At 33.0% G+C, this 17901-nt stretch overlaps 2 protein-coding genes across 2 annotated transcripts in view; one reads left to right on the forward strand and one right to left on the reverse strand.

Annotated features, from left to right (window-relative positions):
• LOC120198525 (protein ESSENTIAL FOR POTEXVIRUS ACCUMULATION 1-like) overlaps window positions 1-17901 on the reverse strand; it is a 33795-nt gene that overhangs the window by 10633 nt on the left and 5261 nt on the right. The gene's annotated exons all lie outside the window — the stretch shown is intronic.
• On the forward strand, window positions 15912-17841 carry LOC120198526. The gene is made up of 3 exons (XM_039199837.1): window positions 15912-16225; window positions 16310-16648; window positions 17303-17841. Exons 1-3 carry the CDS (start codon window positions 15923-15925, stop codon window positions 17789-17791), a joined length of 1131 nt encoding a protein of 376 aa, XP_039055768.1. The 5' UTR covers window positions 15912-15922; the 3' UTR covers window positions 17792-17841.

Raw genomic sequence — 17901 nt, forward strand, 5'->3', positions numbered from 1 at the left:
AGACAGTGCCCGATATTAATATTTCTGGTATAAAAAATAATATTTTAAGTAGCGCTCTATAAAAAATGTTAAAAAATATTAACATTTCGCAGAACGCATTTTTTTAACCTTATACTAAGTTGTTTTTCTTTAAACACCCTCGATAAACTAAGATCGACATCGCATGTAAGATTTTAAATTATTACTTATTTTTTATATTTAATTTTTCAATTAAATGGTTATGGTTTTGGCACCATAGATGTGTCGTGGAAGCCAAAAAGCCTTTTGTACATATAATTGTGTTGTACTTCTGTTTTAGATTTTAGTTTTCTAAATTCATGCTGTTCAACATAATTTAGTTTTATTTCGAGATTTAATTTATTAAATTCTCTTCATTTAGCAGAAATTGATTTTGTTTCGGTTTTTAATCTTGTTGTCCAACAGAAGTTGGTCTGTTCCAAATTTTAGTTTTACTAAATCCTATCGTTTAACGGATTCAACCAAATAGTGTTGATTGTGAATTTCTATTTCGAGTTTTAGTTTTACTGTCGACGCCCGTTTTTGCCTGGGGATCTTGTTAATTTTATTATTATTAATAATATTATTATTATTTCTATTATTATTTTTTTTATATTTTTATTATTTATATTTTTATTATTTTGTTTCAGCATGCCCAAATTACAACAAATGTGTTGGGATTTTCGGACGCTCGAATAGACAACCGGAAAGGTTTGCAAAGAGGGGTCGGAACGGTTTTGTGTTTAGGGAGTAAGGAGATTGAAAGATAGAAAATTGCATAGCGATATAGAGTGGTTCGACTTTCTCAATCAAAGTCTATATCCACTACCTTAGCTCCTCACCAAGGATTTTCCAACAAATTCACTAATTTGTTCTTTCTTTTGAGGACAAAGAGATAACCTTACAACTCCCTAGTTTTTCCGGGCTAAACTAGAACCTTTCTCTAGCTTTTACACGGGATAAGCTAGAACCTTTCCCCTTTTACAAAAGGATAAAAGATGTAAATAAGAAAACCTCTCTAAGGTAGGTGTTTACAAGATTGAGCTCACAAGAACAAAGTATTTACAAGAGAAAGATGAAATAAGAATGAAAAACTCTTCTCTTGTGTTTGATTGCTTGGATAGTTGTTCTCTTACTTCTTCAAGTGTCCTCAGCTTGTATTTATAGCTTGGAATGTGTTTGATGTTGTATATAGCTGTTGGGGATGTTTTGGAGTTGTTTGGGGATGATTTTTCTACTAAAAAAGGCTGCTCATAACATGATGCATCGATGCATGATCAAGGTGCATTGATACCCCTTCATTAAATTCAAATAAACTAGCCGTTGCAGCCTTGATGCATGGATGCATGGAAGGATGCATCGATGCATGGCAAGGATGCATCGATGCACTAATTGCATTCGATGTTTGGATGCATGGATGCATTGCCTGATGCATCGATGCATTAGTGCAGATGCATGGATGCACTGCAGGGATGCATGGATGCACTGCAGGGATGCATGGATGCACTTTGACACCCTTTAGCATTTTTGCTCAAATCCGATTTTAATGGACTTTGAATTATTTTTGAAACCTTTTAAAACTTTGAATAAATTCAAGTCAAATCCAAAAACATTTTGCAAATTCAATTCAAGTCCAAAAACATTTTGCCTTAAATTGTTATATCAAAACATAGTTCAACAATCTCCCCTTTTTGATATAACAAAACATTTGAAAAATTGTTTTTGGCAAAACTCCCCCTTAATAAATTGTTTAATGAAAAAGATATCAATTGTTACCAATTGTTGGAAAATATATGAAAATGTTATGCTCCCCCTTTTTCATTAAGAAAATGAATTTTTCAAACCTCCCCCTTTTTCATTAAGAAATTGAAATTTTCAAACCAAACTTCTCCCCCTTTTTGTTATATAAAAAATAATTCAATCTTTGAAGTTCAAAATAACTTTGGAGAGTAAGTAGTAAATTTGACATTTAAAAATCATTTGAAAAATCAAAGCTCCCCCTCAATAAATGCATTCCAAACAAAATTTAGCTTTTAAGTTTATGACACTTAAACAAAATATTGAATTTCTACAAAGAATAACAAACATGTTAGAGGCACATGAAATTCAATATATCCAAGTCTAAAATACTTTATGCAATACCAATTGTTGAAATTTGATATTAATACCAATTGTTAAAATTAAGTGCATTTGCATAAAGTTTTCCAAAAATGTTATGCATTTTGAAAAATTTGATATCAATTGCTAGAGAGATATCATTTTCATTTATACCACATGCATAAACATTCAAATTTAGGCCAAAAATTAAAATTTATAAAATCAAAGTATTTTGAAATTTGATATCAATTGTTAGAGAGATATCATTTGCATTTAAAACCAATTTTGACCAAAATTCATTATGATGAACTAAAAATTCTCAAAAATTAATATAACTTTAAAATGTTCATCATAATCATCTTTTCAACATATATGAGATTAAAACAATGATGCATAATCATTTAAAACCAAAACTCATGCATGCTTAAAATCAAATGAGCAACCAAATAACCAAAATTAAAAGTATTAAGCTTAGAGGTTACCCATTCCTTTTTATGTGTGGCTAGAGCATCTTGAATATCATCACTTTCATCACCATTTCTCCCACACACCTACAAGAGACATTTATTTGGATTTTGGTATCCAAATTGCTTTGGATCCTTGAACGTTAGTTTCAATGCCCCTTGTTCCCTTAGGAATCCATACTTGTTTAATTTTAAAACGCTTTCCTTTCTTCAAAGGACAAGTATGTTCCTTATGACCATGATAATGACAATGTGAACATATTGTCATTATTGAACTAAATGAATTATTTAAAATGATTTCTTTTTCTTTTGTTAAGCATTCAAGCTTAACTTTTAAATCAAAATTTTCTTTTTCAAAACTTTCAATTTTTATTTTTGAAAGCTCTAAATCCTTTTTCAAAATTTCATTTTGGCTTTCAAATTCTTTTTTTGTTTTCAAAAGAAAATCATTCTCGATTTTAAATTTTGAAATCATTTTCTTATATTTAGAGTTCATGGTCTCAAACTCCGAATATAACCTATTAAAAGCATCTTGTAACTCATCAAATGTATAAGAATTAAATTCATTTGAGTTAGAAAATACCTCGGGCTCTTCATTAGCCAATAGAGACACCACATTTGTTGGTTCTTCTTTCTTGTTTCCATGGATTTTCTCGAGCTTATTCCAAAGCTCCTTGGCACTTGAACATGAAGAAACTCCTTCATAGATTTTAGGACCAAATGCACACAACACCATGTGCATGGCCTTGGCATTAAGTTGAGCTTTCTTCCGTTCTTTGTCACTCTGCTTCTTCTTCTTCTTCTTTGGAGAAGAGCAGCCGTTCTTGATTATCTCCCATGCATCAAGATCATTGGATTGGATGAATACTTTCATTAATTTCTTCCAATGACAATAGTTGACTCCATTGAAGTATGGAGGCTTGTCGGTTGGTAGGGAGTCTTCCATGTGGAACGAGCCAGAGGTGGAAGCCATCTTCTCGGTTGTGTCAGGAATTGGTAGAGCGTCTTCTAGAACCGTCTCAAGGTGGTTAAACCTTCTTAACGAGTTAGGCTCTGATGCCAATTATTTGGATTTTCGGACGCTCGAATAGACAACCAGAAAGGTTTGCAAAGAGGGGTCGGAACGGTTTTGTGTTTAGGGAGTAAGGAGATTGAAAGATAGAAAATTGCACAGCAATTTAGAGTGGTTCGACTTTCTCAATCAAAGTCTACATCCACTACCTTAGCTCCTCACCAAGGATTTTCCAACAAATTCACTAATTTGTTCTTTTTTTAGGACAAAGAGATAACCTTACAACTCCCTAGTTTTTCCGGGCTAAACTAGAACCTTTCCCTAGCTTTTACACGGGATAAGCTAGAACCTTTCCCCTTTACAAAAGGATAAAAGATGTAAACAAGAAAACCTCTCTAAGGTAGGTGTTTACAAGATTGAGCACACAAGAACAAAGTATTTACAAGAGAAATATGAAATAAGAATGAAAAACTCTTCTCTTGTGTTTGATTGCTTGGATAGTTGTTCTCTTACTTCTTCAAGTGTCATCAGCTTGTATTTATAGCTTGGAATGTGTTTGATGTTGTATATAGCTGTTGGGGATGTTTTGGAGTTGTTTGGGGATGATTTTTTCTACTCAAAAAGGCTGCCCATAACATGATGTATCGATGCATGATCAAGGTGCATCGATACCCCTTCATTAAATTCAAATAAACTAGTCGTTACTAGCCGTTGTAGCCTTGATGCATGGATGCATGGCAAGATGCATCGATGCACTAATTGTATTCGATGTTTGGATGCATTGATGCATTGCCTGATGCATCGATGCATTAGTGCAGATGCATGGATGCACTGCAGGGATGCATGGATGCACTTTGACACCCTTTAGCATTTTTGCTCAAATCCGATTTTAATGGACTTTGAATTATTTTTGAAACCTTTTAAAACTTTGAATAAATTCAATTCAAATCCAAAAACATTTTGCAAATTCAATTCAAGTCCAAAAACATTTTGCCTTAAATTGTTATATCAAAACATAGTTCAACAAAATGGAACAGACCCAAATTATACACTATTACAACCGACCCAACACAACAAGCCCACACCCGAAACCCAATTACAAGAGGGCCCAATTAGACCAAACCCTAAACCCAATTAAGGTTTATAGAAACCCTAAAGTAGTTAGTTATCATCGCCGCTCACACCAAGAGCCATTCTCATCGGTGCCGCTTCCATCATTTTGCTCTGGTCACATCGATCTAGTCATCCGACCACTGCAGTTCAACAACCCCACCAGTCATAAGTCAATCAAATCAAAAGAGAAAAACCCTTTAAAAAATGGATAAAATCCCCATTTTTCAGTATTTTACCTACCCAAATCAGAAGAACCATGCCCCTACCGGCATATTCATGATCTTCTACCCGAAGACAACAATAAATTCAACATGCAACCACATTAAAGGGGAAAGTTTTTCGATAAAAAAAGAAGAAAATGAAAAAAAAAATGATAAAAACGGAGAGCATTCGAATATAAAAAAGAGGGGAGAAAAAAAACAAAAAAAGGTGGGTTATTCGGACAAGAAAACAAAGAAAAAAATGTTCGGTGGTTTATAAAAATGAAAAAACAGAGAGGATTGAAAGAAAAAAACACAACATAAAGAAAAAGAAAAGGAAAGAAACAGAGAAAATAAAATAGTGTAATAGGAGGCTTACCTCGTTTTGTTGGTCGTTGGAGAGACCCTAGTTCGCCAAGAAGCTCAAACATCATTGGGATCCAAGTGGTCGAAAGGTATAATCCTAGATTTAGGGTTTTTCGTGAGGTTTTTGGGGAAAAGGCCTTTATTTTAGGGTTTAGGGAAGGAATAGTATTTTGAGGTGTTCGATTTGTTTTTGGCTACCGTGAACGGCGACCAACGACAGTGATGGTCGATGATCTCCCATGTGAGAGAAAAGAGGTTTGAGAAAAAGTGATATCTCTCTCTGTGTTTGGTTTAAAGGGAAATGAAAATGTGAGAGGGTCTTGTATTGACCGTGTAGCATGGGTTTATGTATATAACTCAAAACGACATCGTTTCCCCTAACCCTTACCCATGTTTTCAAGTTTTTAGGGGATAATAGCACCCTAGGTTCCTCACTATTATAATCTTTTTGTTTCGGTCATGAAATGAAAATGAGTTTATTGTTGTAGGGATCATGTCATTTTCCCCTCTAGTTTATTTTGGTCCTCAGATCAAGTTATTTCGACTCTTTTTATTTTTGTCTTTATACTTTACGCGCCTTACATTTTAGACGTTATTGTCACATGTAATATTATTAAAGCTTAGAAGATTTCTAAGTTTCTATGTTGGAATTACATCACTACAACAAATTTATCAATGACAAATTTTTTAATTGACGTTGCGTATAATGTCACAATATATACTATAATGTGAAGCTTTTTCCTTTTCGTCGTATTTAGTGATTAATGATGTATCTTTTATGACAATTTTAAAAATAGTCATTGATTTTTTGTCACTATATGTTTGGCGTCAAAATCTTCCCTCCAAAAATTTTGGTGAGAAACCTCTTAATGACATTTATATAAAATGATGACGTTGTAAAATTGTCTCCAATGAAAAAAAATATTAGTGACGATTTATTATAATGATAATTCGATTTGAATTAGTGATGTTGCACATTTGTCACAAATTAGTTTTATTCGTGACAATTTGATTCGTCATAATTTAGAAGACACTAAAAGTGACGTTTTATTATTGTCACAAAAAAATTTAGCATGATGAAATTAATTATTTGTTACTTATTGTTATCCCTATTTTTTTATATGATGATTTTAAATGACATCATAAATTTATGTAACTTAATGTTTTGCGCCAATATTTTTTTATATCTTATTGTGACTAATTAAAAATATTATAATATTATTTATTTTTATTTATTTTAAAAAATAAAAATTAACGACTTTGGTCTCGTCATCTATAGGTCCTGACATTGATCATGTATGTGTTGAGCTTGACTTGTTACCTTAATGTAATGTTTTTATATAAAAAAATATATCATTCATTTTAATCTCATTCATAAAATAAATCTCTCTTTTTTTTACTCGTATCCAATTATTAAATTTTTTTTATTTACTCACATATATGCTAATATTAATAAGCATATTGAAATTTTTCTCTTTTTATTAAAATAACACAAATTCATATTAAAGTGAACAAATTTTAACATAACAATTTTAACAAAAATCTTACAGTAAATCTTGAGTTATATACTTGTTAAAAAATTCAGCAATGGAAAATGAACATAAAAAAATTCAACAATGGAAAACGAAATCGCAAAGCAGGAACATAGATATGCTTAAGGGACTAAAATACACAAGAAATAAAATTACAGGTTAAATGTGAAAATTCATACAAAACCAAGATAACTTGCTCCAGGACTAAAACAAGAATCCACAAAAATACAGCATAAATGTAAAAGACAACATGAAATCGAAAATAGCCTAGCCCAGGACTAAAAAGAAAACACGTAAACTTAGAAGATATAAACAGAAACCCAAAAGATCTAAAGACCAAAATGCAATACTGTGAATATTAGAGGATTTCACACATGATTAGCCCCCCTTGGCAAGGCACGAATTTCCCTAAGGCTAAACACTGTCGTTTCATGCTTCACTTATAACTTTAGACTAAAATTAAAGCCCTAGATATTATCTTACCAGCATCCCTGCCATTCTTCACTTTCTCAACCCCCTCCCATTTTCTTTCCTTCATTCTTCTTCTCTAACCTCACGACCACCACTCAGCGCTACCCGACTCTTCGACATTGGTATGGTACTCGAAACACTAAGGTAAATTTAAACCTTATTTATTTCTATATTTTTGAACCTCGATAGATGATAACCCAAGATCGAAAAAATGTCATGCGAGGACTCAAATAACCCACTGTCATTCTACCCAACTCCGGCAACGTTAACACCTCGGTAAAGGAACCCTAAAGTCTATGATTCATTTACTTCAACGACAAACCGAAGGTACCTATTTATGTTTTTATACTTTATTATTTGTATTTAGTTTGAAAATTATAAAAACAGATGATGAAAGATACTAATGTAATAATAGAGAAGAAAAACCTTGTATGAACTGAATTTCGCCTTGTATTGCTTTGCTTCGTTGAAACGAGCGAACTCTTCTATTTCCTTTGATTTTTAAATAGGAGGAAAATATAGTACAATGTTTTTTTTTCCGTTTTCCTATTCTCTGTAAAAATCAATAGTGGAGCTTTTTTTTGCTTATATTCTCCCGGTTAATTGTTGATATTTTCCTCCGTGTAATCTCTTTTTCTGGCTGTGTAAACTGATCTCTTTTTTTCATTTTCTGCGTGTATTCCCTCCTTTAAACTCCAGTGGTTGATACCCATTCAAAAATTGACTCTTTACAATTTTTTAATTGCCCAAGTATCCCTCCCACGATCAAACAGTGTATTCCTCTCCCCTGTTTTCCGCTTGTTACTCCCATAACCGGTTTTGTTTTGCAAGGCTCCACGTGGACTGGAAGCTGGAATGATAATATTGTTGCTTTTGGGCTGATTTGGGCTCCCATTGATAAATCTGTGTCTTGCACTAGATTTGAGTTCACTTTCGACAAGATTTTAGCAGAATTCATAAATAAAAAAACTTGACTTTTTGATTTCACAATGGCACATGTTTTTCTCTTAATTGTTTTTTTTCTTTTGTTCTTTTTCGTTCTAAACGACCATCATCTCCCCCATGGAACTAATTCTATCCGGGGGAAAAGTGGTCAGTATAGTGATATCTGAAGGATTATTGTTGTCTTTGTGTCTTGTTGTATATCAGATATTGTTACATATAAATGTATTTCTTTTAACTTTTTATAAATTTGATTTCTTTTGTTTTTCAATGTTTTTATTGAGTTAAGAAAAGTTTATTGATTGGAGTTATAACCATAATATTTTGATAATTTTGTCAGACACATTGTAAATAAAAGCAGTGAGACTTTCAATGATTGATGATGGAGCTTGGAATTGGAGTTCGAGGTATGTTATATTATTTTAATCAATTTTTTATTATTATTTTATGGTCATATATGCACTGCTAAAATATATAATATTCTTTCTTTTTAATTCATTACTTTAATTAAATTTAATAAAGATCATTCATTAATATGTTTTGCTTCTAGTTAATTTTTTGTATGTACAAGATTTTAGAATGACGACTGAGATGAAGTGGTGACGATCGAGGTTGAGATATGCAGGCTGGTTTTTGGTATTCTACACATAAGGGATCAAAATGTAGTGATTGTAAAAATATAGGTTGTTATTGTAATATGTAAAAATATGAGTTGTTATTGTAATTTATAAAAAGTATATGTCATTATTGTAATTTATAAAAAGATTTGTTCTCTATTTTAAATTATAAAAAGATTTGTCCTTTGTTGTAATTTATAAAAATCTTTGTCCTTAAATGTAATTTATAAAAAATATTTAATTTTAATTTGTATAATTTTTTAAAATTTTTAATAAAAAAATTGTGACGATTTTATTTTCGTTATTTATAGAATAAAATTAATATATTATTGGTGACGATATAAGTAAATAATGACAATATTTTATATATTTTAATGACATAATTAATTGTCATTGAACATAAATTATAATATGACGTTATTCATTAATTTCACTATATATTTAGCAATACGTGACAAAAATATATAAATCGTCACATTTGATATTTAGTGACACACCTAGGATGACGTTCTCTGTGACGTCAATTTTTACGTCACAAAATACAAACAATGATATAAATATAAGTTTTAGTGCCAATATTTTAGATGCCACAAATAAGTAAATTTGTTGTAGTGCATCTTAATGGATTGTCATATACACCATATAAAGTGTATAGTATCCATAAGACCGTTAAAGAATTATGAATGATATTTGGTCATGTTCTGAGTTATCAAAAAACATGTGGGAGAAGCTATTTTATCAATAAATTACTTTTTAAATAAGGTATCCTACAAAAAAATGAAAAAGACACCATATGAATTATGAAAATGTAGAAAATCTTCCGACAACTATATAAAAGTGTGGGGTGTCTTGTATAATTTATAATGGAAAGTTGAGACACAGATGTCGTCGATAAAATATTATTAGACAACTGATCTCAATTGAAGTTATCTCTATTGGTTTTGTAAGACCAAAAGATAACACTGTAGATCCGCTAACCAAAGGTTTGAATCGAGATCAAGTTGATAAACATCGAAAGGAATGTGACTTAAGCCCATGAATATTTAAGGCGCTATGTGAAGAAAAACCCAAACTAGTAGACTAAAGATCCCAAGATCTAGGTTCAACGGGACAACCTCCTTGCATAGACCTTGTGAGGTCACTGTGGGGTTTCTTATCACAAGTTCATTCCCATGATGAAAACAATGACTAAAATGTGGAAAAAGGTTAAGCAATGCTTTTAATGACCACTATGTGTTTTGGTGAGCCGAACAACATAAGTCACCTATGTGAGAGTGAAGTGGAGCCACTTTAAAGAGACTATTGGGGCATAATTCTTTAAACTCTTGCAGAATCAGGAAATGTCCACGACTATATGGATATAACTATGAGAATCAAATTCTTGTCAGTGAAATATTTGTGTGAAGTATGTCGTTGCTTACACTAACGACAGGATAGTTCAAGGACATCACGTCTATTGAACAGCCAGCAAGGCAACCATATTTTCACAAGGGAATGTTCAAAGGGGATGCCTACCTATCCTACGTAATTATCGAATGAATCGATAATTATTGTTGAATCTATCACTATACCGAGACAGTGTTTGAACCATCAAGTTCATTCATGTGGGGGATTGTTGAAAATTATTGAATGAATCGATGTTATTTATAAATAATTAATAATAAGTCACGTCACTTGGTGAATAAACTTAATTTTTGTTTGAAAGTTGCATCCATTCAATCATACCTATTTAACAATTCTCTTCATGAAAAGATTAAATCCTTTAACGAAAAATGTTAAAACCCTTTCATCAAAAGGATAAATCTTTTCATCGAAAGGTCTTAACCGTTCAATCTATTTTCTCTCCCTATATATTTACTTGAGGCACAATTCTAAGACACAACACAACATAAGTTACAAGACACAATTCACAATCTTGTGAGACCGACGTCCAACGTTGCTCAAAGTACTTAGGAGAGGACGAATCTATCTTAAGCAAATTGTTCATACATGCCTCAACAAAAATCCTTCTTCGATTTATCTTACTCTACTCATCCGATTCGGTGTCTACATACGAGTAAACAAATCACGTTCATCTATTTTAATTCTTTATTTATTTTGCTTCATTCGCTTATGTAATAATATTTATTTATTATTATTTTTTATCTCGGATTAACATTTTGTCCAACATAAAATTCATGGATTTCATTCGAATAAGCATTGTAAGTTTTCATATGTTTCAATCTAAACAAAAAATCCTAACGTCAAATGTTTAGTTCACCCTCTTAGACCCATATCACAGGTACATGGGTCTAGAGTTCCTAAATAATTTTATGTAAAAAAATATCATATGTTATGGTTCGATATGCTTTTGAGATGTATATGTATTGATCATATGATAAATGTCATACATAATGATATTAAGATTCTTATATGGTGACATCTGTTAGTGTTTCACTTTAAAGATGTTTGTAAAAGCATACTTCTTGACATGATGTAATTCATGTATGATAGGCTGTATGTGGATTAACATGCTTAACATGTTAGTCATGCATTTTAGATCCCTCAAAATGATGATGGAATCGTATTTTACCTAAAGTTTTAGCACACGATTAAACTAATTCTTGATGACATGAATTTTTATTGTGGGATTATATTTATATGAAAGGTTTTATGATGGTAAGGAATAGTCATATAAACCTTTTGAGGTATTTGAAACTTACTCAATATGATAAGGAAGCATTTTGGATAAATTTGATGTTATTTAGAAAATTTGAGTGCAAAACGAGTTAGAAACTAATCTAAAAGTTGCATAAAAGGCTCTAAAATAACTTGAGGGTCCAAATTCATTAAGAAAAGTGTTTCCGAGAATCCGAACTAGCTCTCATATAGATTTTGAAGTAAATGTTCTGTTCAAATTAGTTAACGCGGATTTGGAAATCAATAGGTTAATTATGAGTTTGTAGGGTATTAATATCTTGTTTATAGCATCGATATTAGGAATATTTCATTTAATTTTTTAGATTTTCGAATTTGAAAATGATATCGATATCTAATACTTTGAATAATTTTCTCAGAACATTAAACCTATAATTTGTATTAATACCTGAAGTTAGATATTGATAACACTATTCCTTTAATCACAAGTCATTAGTTTTATTAATTATTAAGTTTCATTGTTTAAGATAAATTTCCTAAGTATGTCATGAAATGTATTTTCTTTGAACAATTTCTACCTAAGAGGGGGCAAGAAAATTTTGCTTCTAATGCGTATGGACTTCACATCCTATGATAGGGAGAGGTGTTTTGCTTTAGAAATAATTGACAACATGAAATGCATTTGAATCCATATGTTTCAATGAATTTTATGAATGCGATAAAAATTACTTTGAATACCATGATTATAAAGTAATATCACATATACGTTCGATCGTCTAGTCTAGATAAAAAAACATTACACATAACAAATATTTAAGAAATTAAATTACTTATAGGTATTTTAAGGGGGGGGGGTGAGAAATTTGATTATACAATAATGAATGAACTGGCTAAACAATTGTTATAACAAAATCTTTTTCAGGATATTGAATACTTTTCTTTTCAATATATATCGTGATAATAATAAAAGTCTTTGTTAAGTGTATATCTCCTTTATTAAAATATACTCTTCAATCTTATTCATCTTATTATAGAAAATAAATTAATATTGCTCCTCGTGATCAAGTCTAAAAGAGTAGAAATTCAATCATCCCAAATCAAGTCTCAAAAACATTTGGGGATGTCTTCTTGAAACCTCCCAAAAGTCTACACCTTCTCCGCCTCCGAGCTTCTTTTGGGACTTCCTGTGAGGCGGTGGACGCCTCCACCATTTCCACTTTCGCTGCTTCATGCTCTCCTGCGACCGCTTCTCTCAAGATCGCAAAAGTCTAACTCAGTGACGTTGAATCCTTCGTTCCCTAATTTGCTTATTGATTGTTGGGGTGTTCTATTTTACCTTGAGGAGATCGATTCTTTCTCTTCCAGTAGTGATTTCTTCCTGTTTCTAAGTGATTGCTGGTTAGTGCTTGGAATTTGGTTTGGCTATGATATCTGTTTCAAAGTTTCTACTCTGTTTCGGGAGTCAGTTTGTTGATAGTTTCTACTGCTTGCAAGCTGTTCGTGTAAATGTCATAGTGAGCAAGTCCTTTGCTATTTCGAATAATCAGTTTGAGTGAGGTTGTTTATGGTCTTCCATTGGCAGCTGCTGTGTTGTTTGAGGATATTCTTCTATCTCTATTCGTTGGGTAGGCTTGTGGCAGATTATGGGTAGATTCGGCGAGTTTCTGTGTGTGTATTTTTCTGATGAGAAGTCGAGTTGGCTATAGGGTTGGGTTCGTATATGATATTGGTTCTGTGAGTGGTGTTCTCAAAGTTTTTAACGTCTCCAAATTTTGTTTGAGTTTAGTGAGAATCTGTTAGGGGTTATGAAAGGGTCAAGACTCTGGTCTGGAGGTTTTTTCGTGGTTTTAAGAGGAGCTGGAGCAGCTTTTTATTAGTTTTTAGTGTTAGGTTATTAGTAGGATGATTTTATTGTTTTTCTGTATTACTTGGTTCAAGTCTTTTCGGTTCCTAGCTGTTTTCCGGGAATTCTTCTTTTCCCCGTCTTCTGTTTGGTTGGTGGTGGCTATCCAGTGGTTTGTGCTTAGGTGGGTGGGTTGTATCTTTTGTGTTGGTGATCTGCTGTGTATGAACGTGTTCTGTTGCTAGGAGGAAGCGAAAGTTTGAGTGTAGCTAACAGAAGGGGAGTGGTTGTTTGAGGTAGTTCTGCGTGGGAGATCACTGCAGTTTCGGAAGGAGCTTGAATATGTTGTGGAGGCATTGTTTTGTGTGGGTGAGGCAGTGGGCGATGTTTTCTCTGCTTCGAAAGGCGGTGAATCAAAGATAAGGTGGTTGAGCTCTCGGGTTTGCATTGGTTAAGGAAATTAGGAGGTTGTCGGAGATGGTGCTCTGACATGTTGGTAATCGCGTGCCGGTCTTCTCGTGGAAATAAGAAGTTTGTCGGGTGTCTGCAAGCTCCTATTCGAGCTTCAAGTCTAATTTTTATTTGATTATGGTCAGCTTGTGCTTAAGGAGTAGGTGATGGTCCTTGTTCCGAAGAGGTTTGGGCAGCTGCACATGGTTCTGATTGCCAGTAGAGTGGCTCTTTTCATTAGTTGGAGGTTGTTACAAGGTCGCTAGTGGGGTCTGAGGTGGAATGTGTGTTGCTTTCGATGATTAGTGCATGTGAGAGAGCTGCAGATCAGTGATACACCGACAGTTCGTTATGGGGTGTCTGTGCTTGGTTCTGTTGGCCAGAGAAGTGGAACCTTTAATGTTGTGGAGTTGGCTAGTGGGGTTCACGTGGGCTCAGAGTTGGGATTTTGTGATGCTATAGAAGATCTGGATTTGCAGAGAAGGTGGGGTGCCGCTATGTCGATATGGGTGTTGTGTGTGTTTTGTTGTAGTTTGGGGAATGCATTGCTGGATGTAGTGTGTTTTGTTGTGGTTTGGGGTTTGTATTGCTGGATGTAGTGTTTCCCTAGTGTACGATCTTTTCCATCTCTTGTTTCACTCTTTTTTCTCCATTTAAGGTTAGGGAGGGTTTTTAACGAGGGTTTTGAGGTGGTGTACTTTACATTCGTTTATAATACAAAGTACCATCTTTTCAAAAAAAAAAAAAACATTTGGATAATCAAATATTTTGTCTAAAAATTATAACTCATAACTTTAAAAGTTGGAGAAAAATATAAAAAAAATCTCCAATTTTTAAAGTTATATGTTCGACATGAAATTTGTATGTACAAATACGATACTAAGTTACAAAATATAAATTAAATATTACATCATCATCTGATTGACCCATAAACCAAATACATCTAAACATAATTTACAAATAATAAAATTCAAATTAGAATAAAATCCGAAGAAAATCTAAATATTATTCGTATAAAATAAGATTCAAAATATCAATCTATTTTAACTATCAATTGAAATATTATTTTATATAAATAGTATTTTCATTTCATCCGAATTTTATTCTAATTTAAGTTTTATTATCTATAAATGAACTTCATGTGGAAGTTTATTAATGAAAACATAACTATATATTAGTTATATGTCAAAGACGTGCCAACCTATTTAACTATCAATTTAAGGCCTCTAAATGCATAGTCACCCAAAATTATAACATATACACAAAATCAAAGCTATCGAGGCATTAATGTTAGTATAGGTTGATATCACCTACTCTTATTTTACCCAAAATTGTATAATTGAACCTTCCAATAAAAAATGTGATTCATATTAAAAATGGATAAAGTACACAAATGATCACTAAATTACATTGAATTGATTATTTTATACATTAAAATTATAAAAATTATAAAATGTCATTCAATTTCCCAAACGATTACACAATGATCATTAAACCTTATCAAACTATTGTAAAATAGTTATTAAACTTATTGAACTGTTGCAAAATAGTCCTTAAACTTATCAAAATTTATTAGTATTTCTAATGTATGAATCATTTGTAACAATTTAATAAATTTAATGATTATTTTATAACTTCTGAAACTTCTATGACCACAAGGATCATTTCAACATGTTTCGGTCGCCATGTGTGTATTTCATCCCATAGAAAATCCATAAATAAACTTAAAAGCATACTTAATTCTTTGGTCAAACCCCACTTCAAATTAAGTATTAATAACTCATTTTGATAATATATAAACCCTTAATAAAGAAACATCGAGGAAATATAAATCACCCTTTTCAATTTATATTAATAGGAAATATAAACCTATCCAAGTTTGCCAAATATTTAGTTGCATGCAAACAAAGCAGGTTTGTTTGAAGTTAAATTCTCGTATATACCATGGAAATCGTGCCTGCACGATACCTACGCGCAAGGGGCACCTCACTTTCTCTAAAACAAAAAAACCCAGATCTCCTAATCATATCTTATTGTTGTTAAACCTAAATTTCCAAATCAAAAAATAGGATTAGAGAGGTTTTGAGCCTCTGTCTTTCCCGGGCTCTCATTTCCTCCATTTTTTTATGTGCTGGTTTTGGAGCCTTGGGGAGTTGGGGTTTCGTTTCCCAAGCAAAAACGATGATAAGGAAGATGTGCCCTAATCTCGATAAACAACACGCCCTGGAGACCGTCCTGGAAGTGCCTATCCCCGAAGAAATGTACATCCAAATGGGCACCAGCGCCGCTTTACGGTGGCGGAATCTCCGAGCTTCCATGAAGGCACACTCGGCTACTTTCGGCAATATACCCACAGCCCATCTCCAAGCTAAATCGGATAATGAGTTCTTGGCTTTGATTAAGATTGTCGGCGCTCCTCTCATCCCTTTCCAAGTCCATTTACTCAGTTGCGCACTTACGTCTCCCCTTAAAAATTTTCCCATTGTAAGTACAAAAAGATTCCCATTTTTTGAGCCACTCAACAACCCAAAGACATACATGAATGATAAGGGTGTTATAATTTTGTAGGAATCTTCGACTGCAAAATATATAGTGCACCAGTACGTGGCGGCGTGTGGAGGGCATTTGACGTTGAGTTCAACGACGAGCATGTCCGCAGTGGGACACGTGAAGATGAGGGGTTCGGAGATGCAAGCAGGCGATGATAGCGTGCAAATAAGGAAGGGTTATGAGGTGGGGGGGTTCGTATTGTGGCAGAAGAACCCTGATTTGTGGTATTTTGAACTTGTGGTGTCGGGTTATAAGGTTAGTGCAGGCAGTGATGGTAAAGTGGCTTGGAATCAATCCTCTTCTCAACCTGGTCATGCTAATCGAGGCCCTCCAAGACCCTTACGTCGATTTTTCCAGGTACTTCAATAATTCTTCATTCACTTCTTTTGTTGTCTTTGGATGAAATGAACGTGGCCGCCTAGAGGGTCAAAAGGCACAACGATGCTAATAAACAAAAACCAGGAATCAAACTAGGTTCACGATCACGTTGGACCATCACACAATTCCTTTTTGTTGCATATGTGAATTCTGACCCGAACTCAAAAACTCGATCCGATTAATTCAAGTTTCTAAATCCGTTTCAATATAATTTGAACATTGATTAAACCATAAGAAAATGAAATGACTCAAATATATATATTTCAAATTTTAAACTCCAAAGTCTAATCCAAACAGCTATAAGTACAATATATTCCAACACTATAATTCAATCGACCTATTTTCTAAGTTTATAAAATATGATGTGATTTCTATATATTATATAATTTATATGACATGAAATAAAACTTATAGTAATATATAAAAGATAATATTTTTTAAAAGAATAATATGATCGAATGGAAAACAAATTTAAATTATTTATTTATAAATACAAATAAATTTAAATAATATTTAAGATTTATATTTAAAGATAGATCAAATTTAAAGAAATATAAAATATATCATTTTGATACGTAAAAACGATGTATTTGCTTGCAATTGAGGTTAACTTGGGAGTGTGTGAATTCCTAGGGATTGGACCCAAGGTGTACGGCCAGCTTATTCGAAGAAGCGGTTTGTATAGGAGAGCGGAGAGTGGACGACGAAGATTGTTTCGTCCTCAAGCTTGAAACTGCCTCAAGTGTACTCAAGGCTCAGAGTTCAGATCAAACGGAGATAATCCATCACACCATCCGGGGATATTTTAGTCAAAGAACAGCGCTTCTCGTGAAATTCGAGGACGAAAAGCTGGTGACGATGAAGGCATCAAAGGGGAGCGACCGTGTATTCTGGGAAGCCAGCGTGGAATCGACGATTAAGGATTACAGACAAATCGATGGCATTAAAGTAGCCCATAGTGGGAAGACGATGACAACGCTTTACAGATACGGCAAGTCCATTAATCACAAGAGGAAGATTGAAGAAACATGGAGGATTGATGAGGTTGATTTCAATATTAGTGGATTGCCTTATGAAACTTTCCTGGCCCCTGCTGATCTTAAGAGAGAGCATGAACAATGATTGATAAACCTAGATTTTTCTTCTCTTTCTCGTTGTACATATAGGAGAGAAATTATGATTTGTTTTACCTTTCGAGGTTAACTAGTTATTTCAAGACTTGTTCTTTTCAA

The sequence above is a fragment of the Hibiscus syriacus genome, unplaced genomic scaffold, assembly GCF_006381635.1.
Source record: "Hibiscus syriacus cultivar Baekdansim isolate YM2019G1 unplaced genomic scaffold, ASM638163v2 tig00117056_pilon, whole genome shotgun sequence".
In the NCBI taxonomy this organism is placed as follows: Eukaryota; Viridiplantae; Streptophyta; class Magnoliopsida; order Malvales; family Malvaceae; genus Hibiscus; species Hibiscus syriacus.

Excerpts from the sequence above, each read along its gene's own strand:
- LOC120198526 (XM_039199837.1), top strand. The coding sequence starts at position 15,923 with ATGATAAGGAAGATGTGCCCTAATCTCGATAAACAACACGCCCTGGAG. Across the intron at positions 16,226-16,309 it reads CCCTTAAAAATTTTCCCATT|GAATCTTCGACTGCAAAATA; the intron begins GTAAGTACAAAA and ends ATAATTTTGTAG. Across the intron at positions 16,649-17,302 it reads CCTTACGTCGATTTTTCCAG|GGATTGGACCCAAGGTGTAC; the intron begins GTACTTCAATAA and ends GTGAATTCCTAG.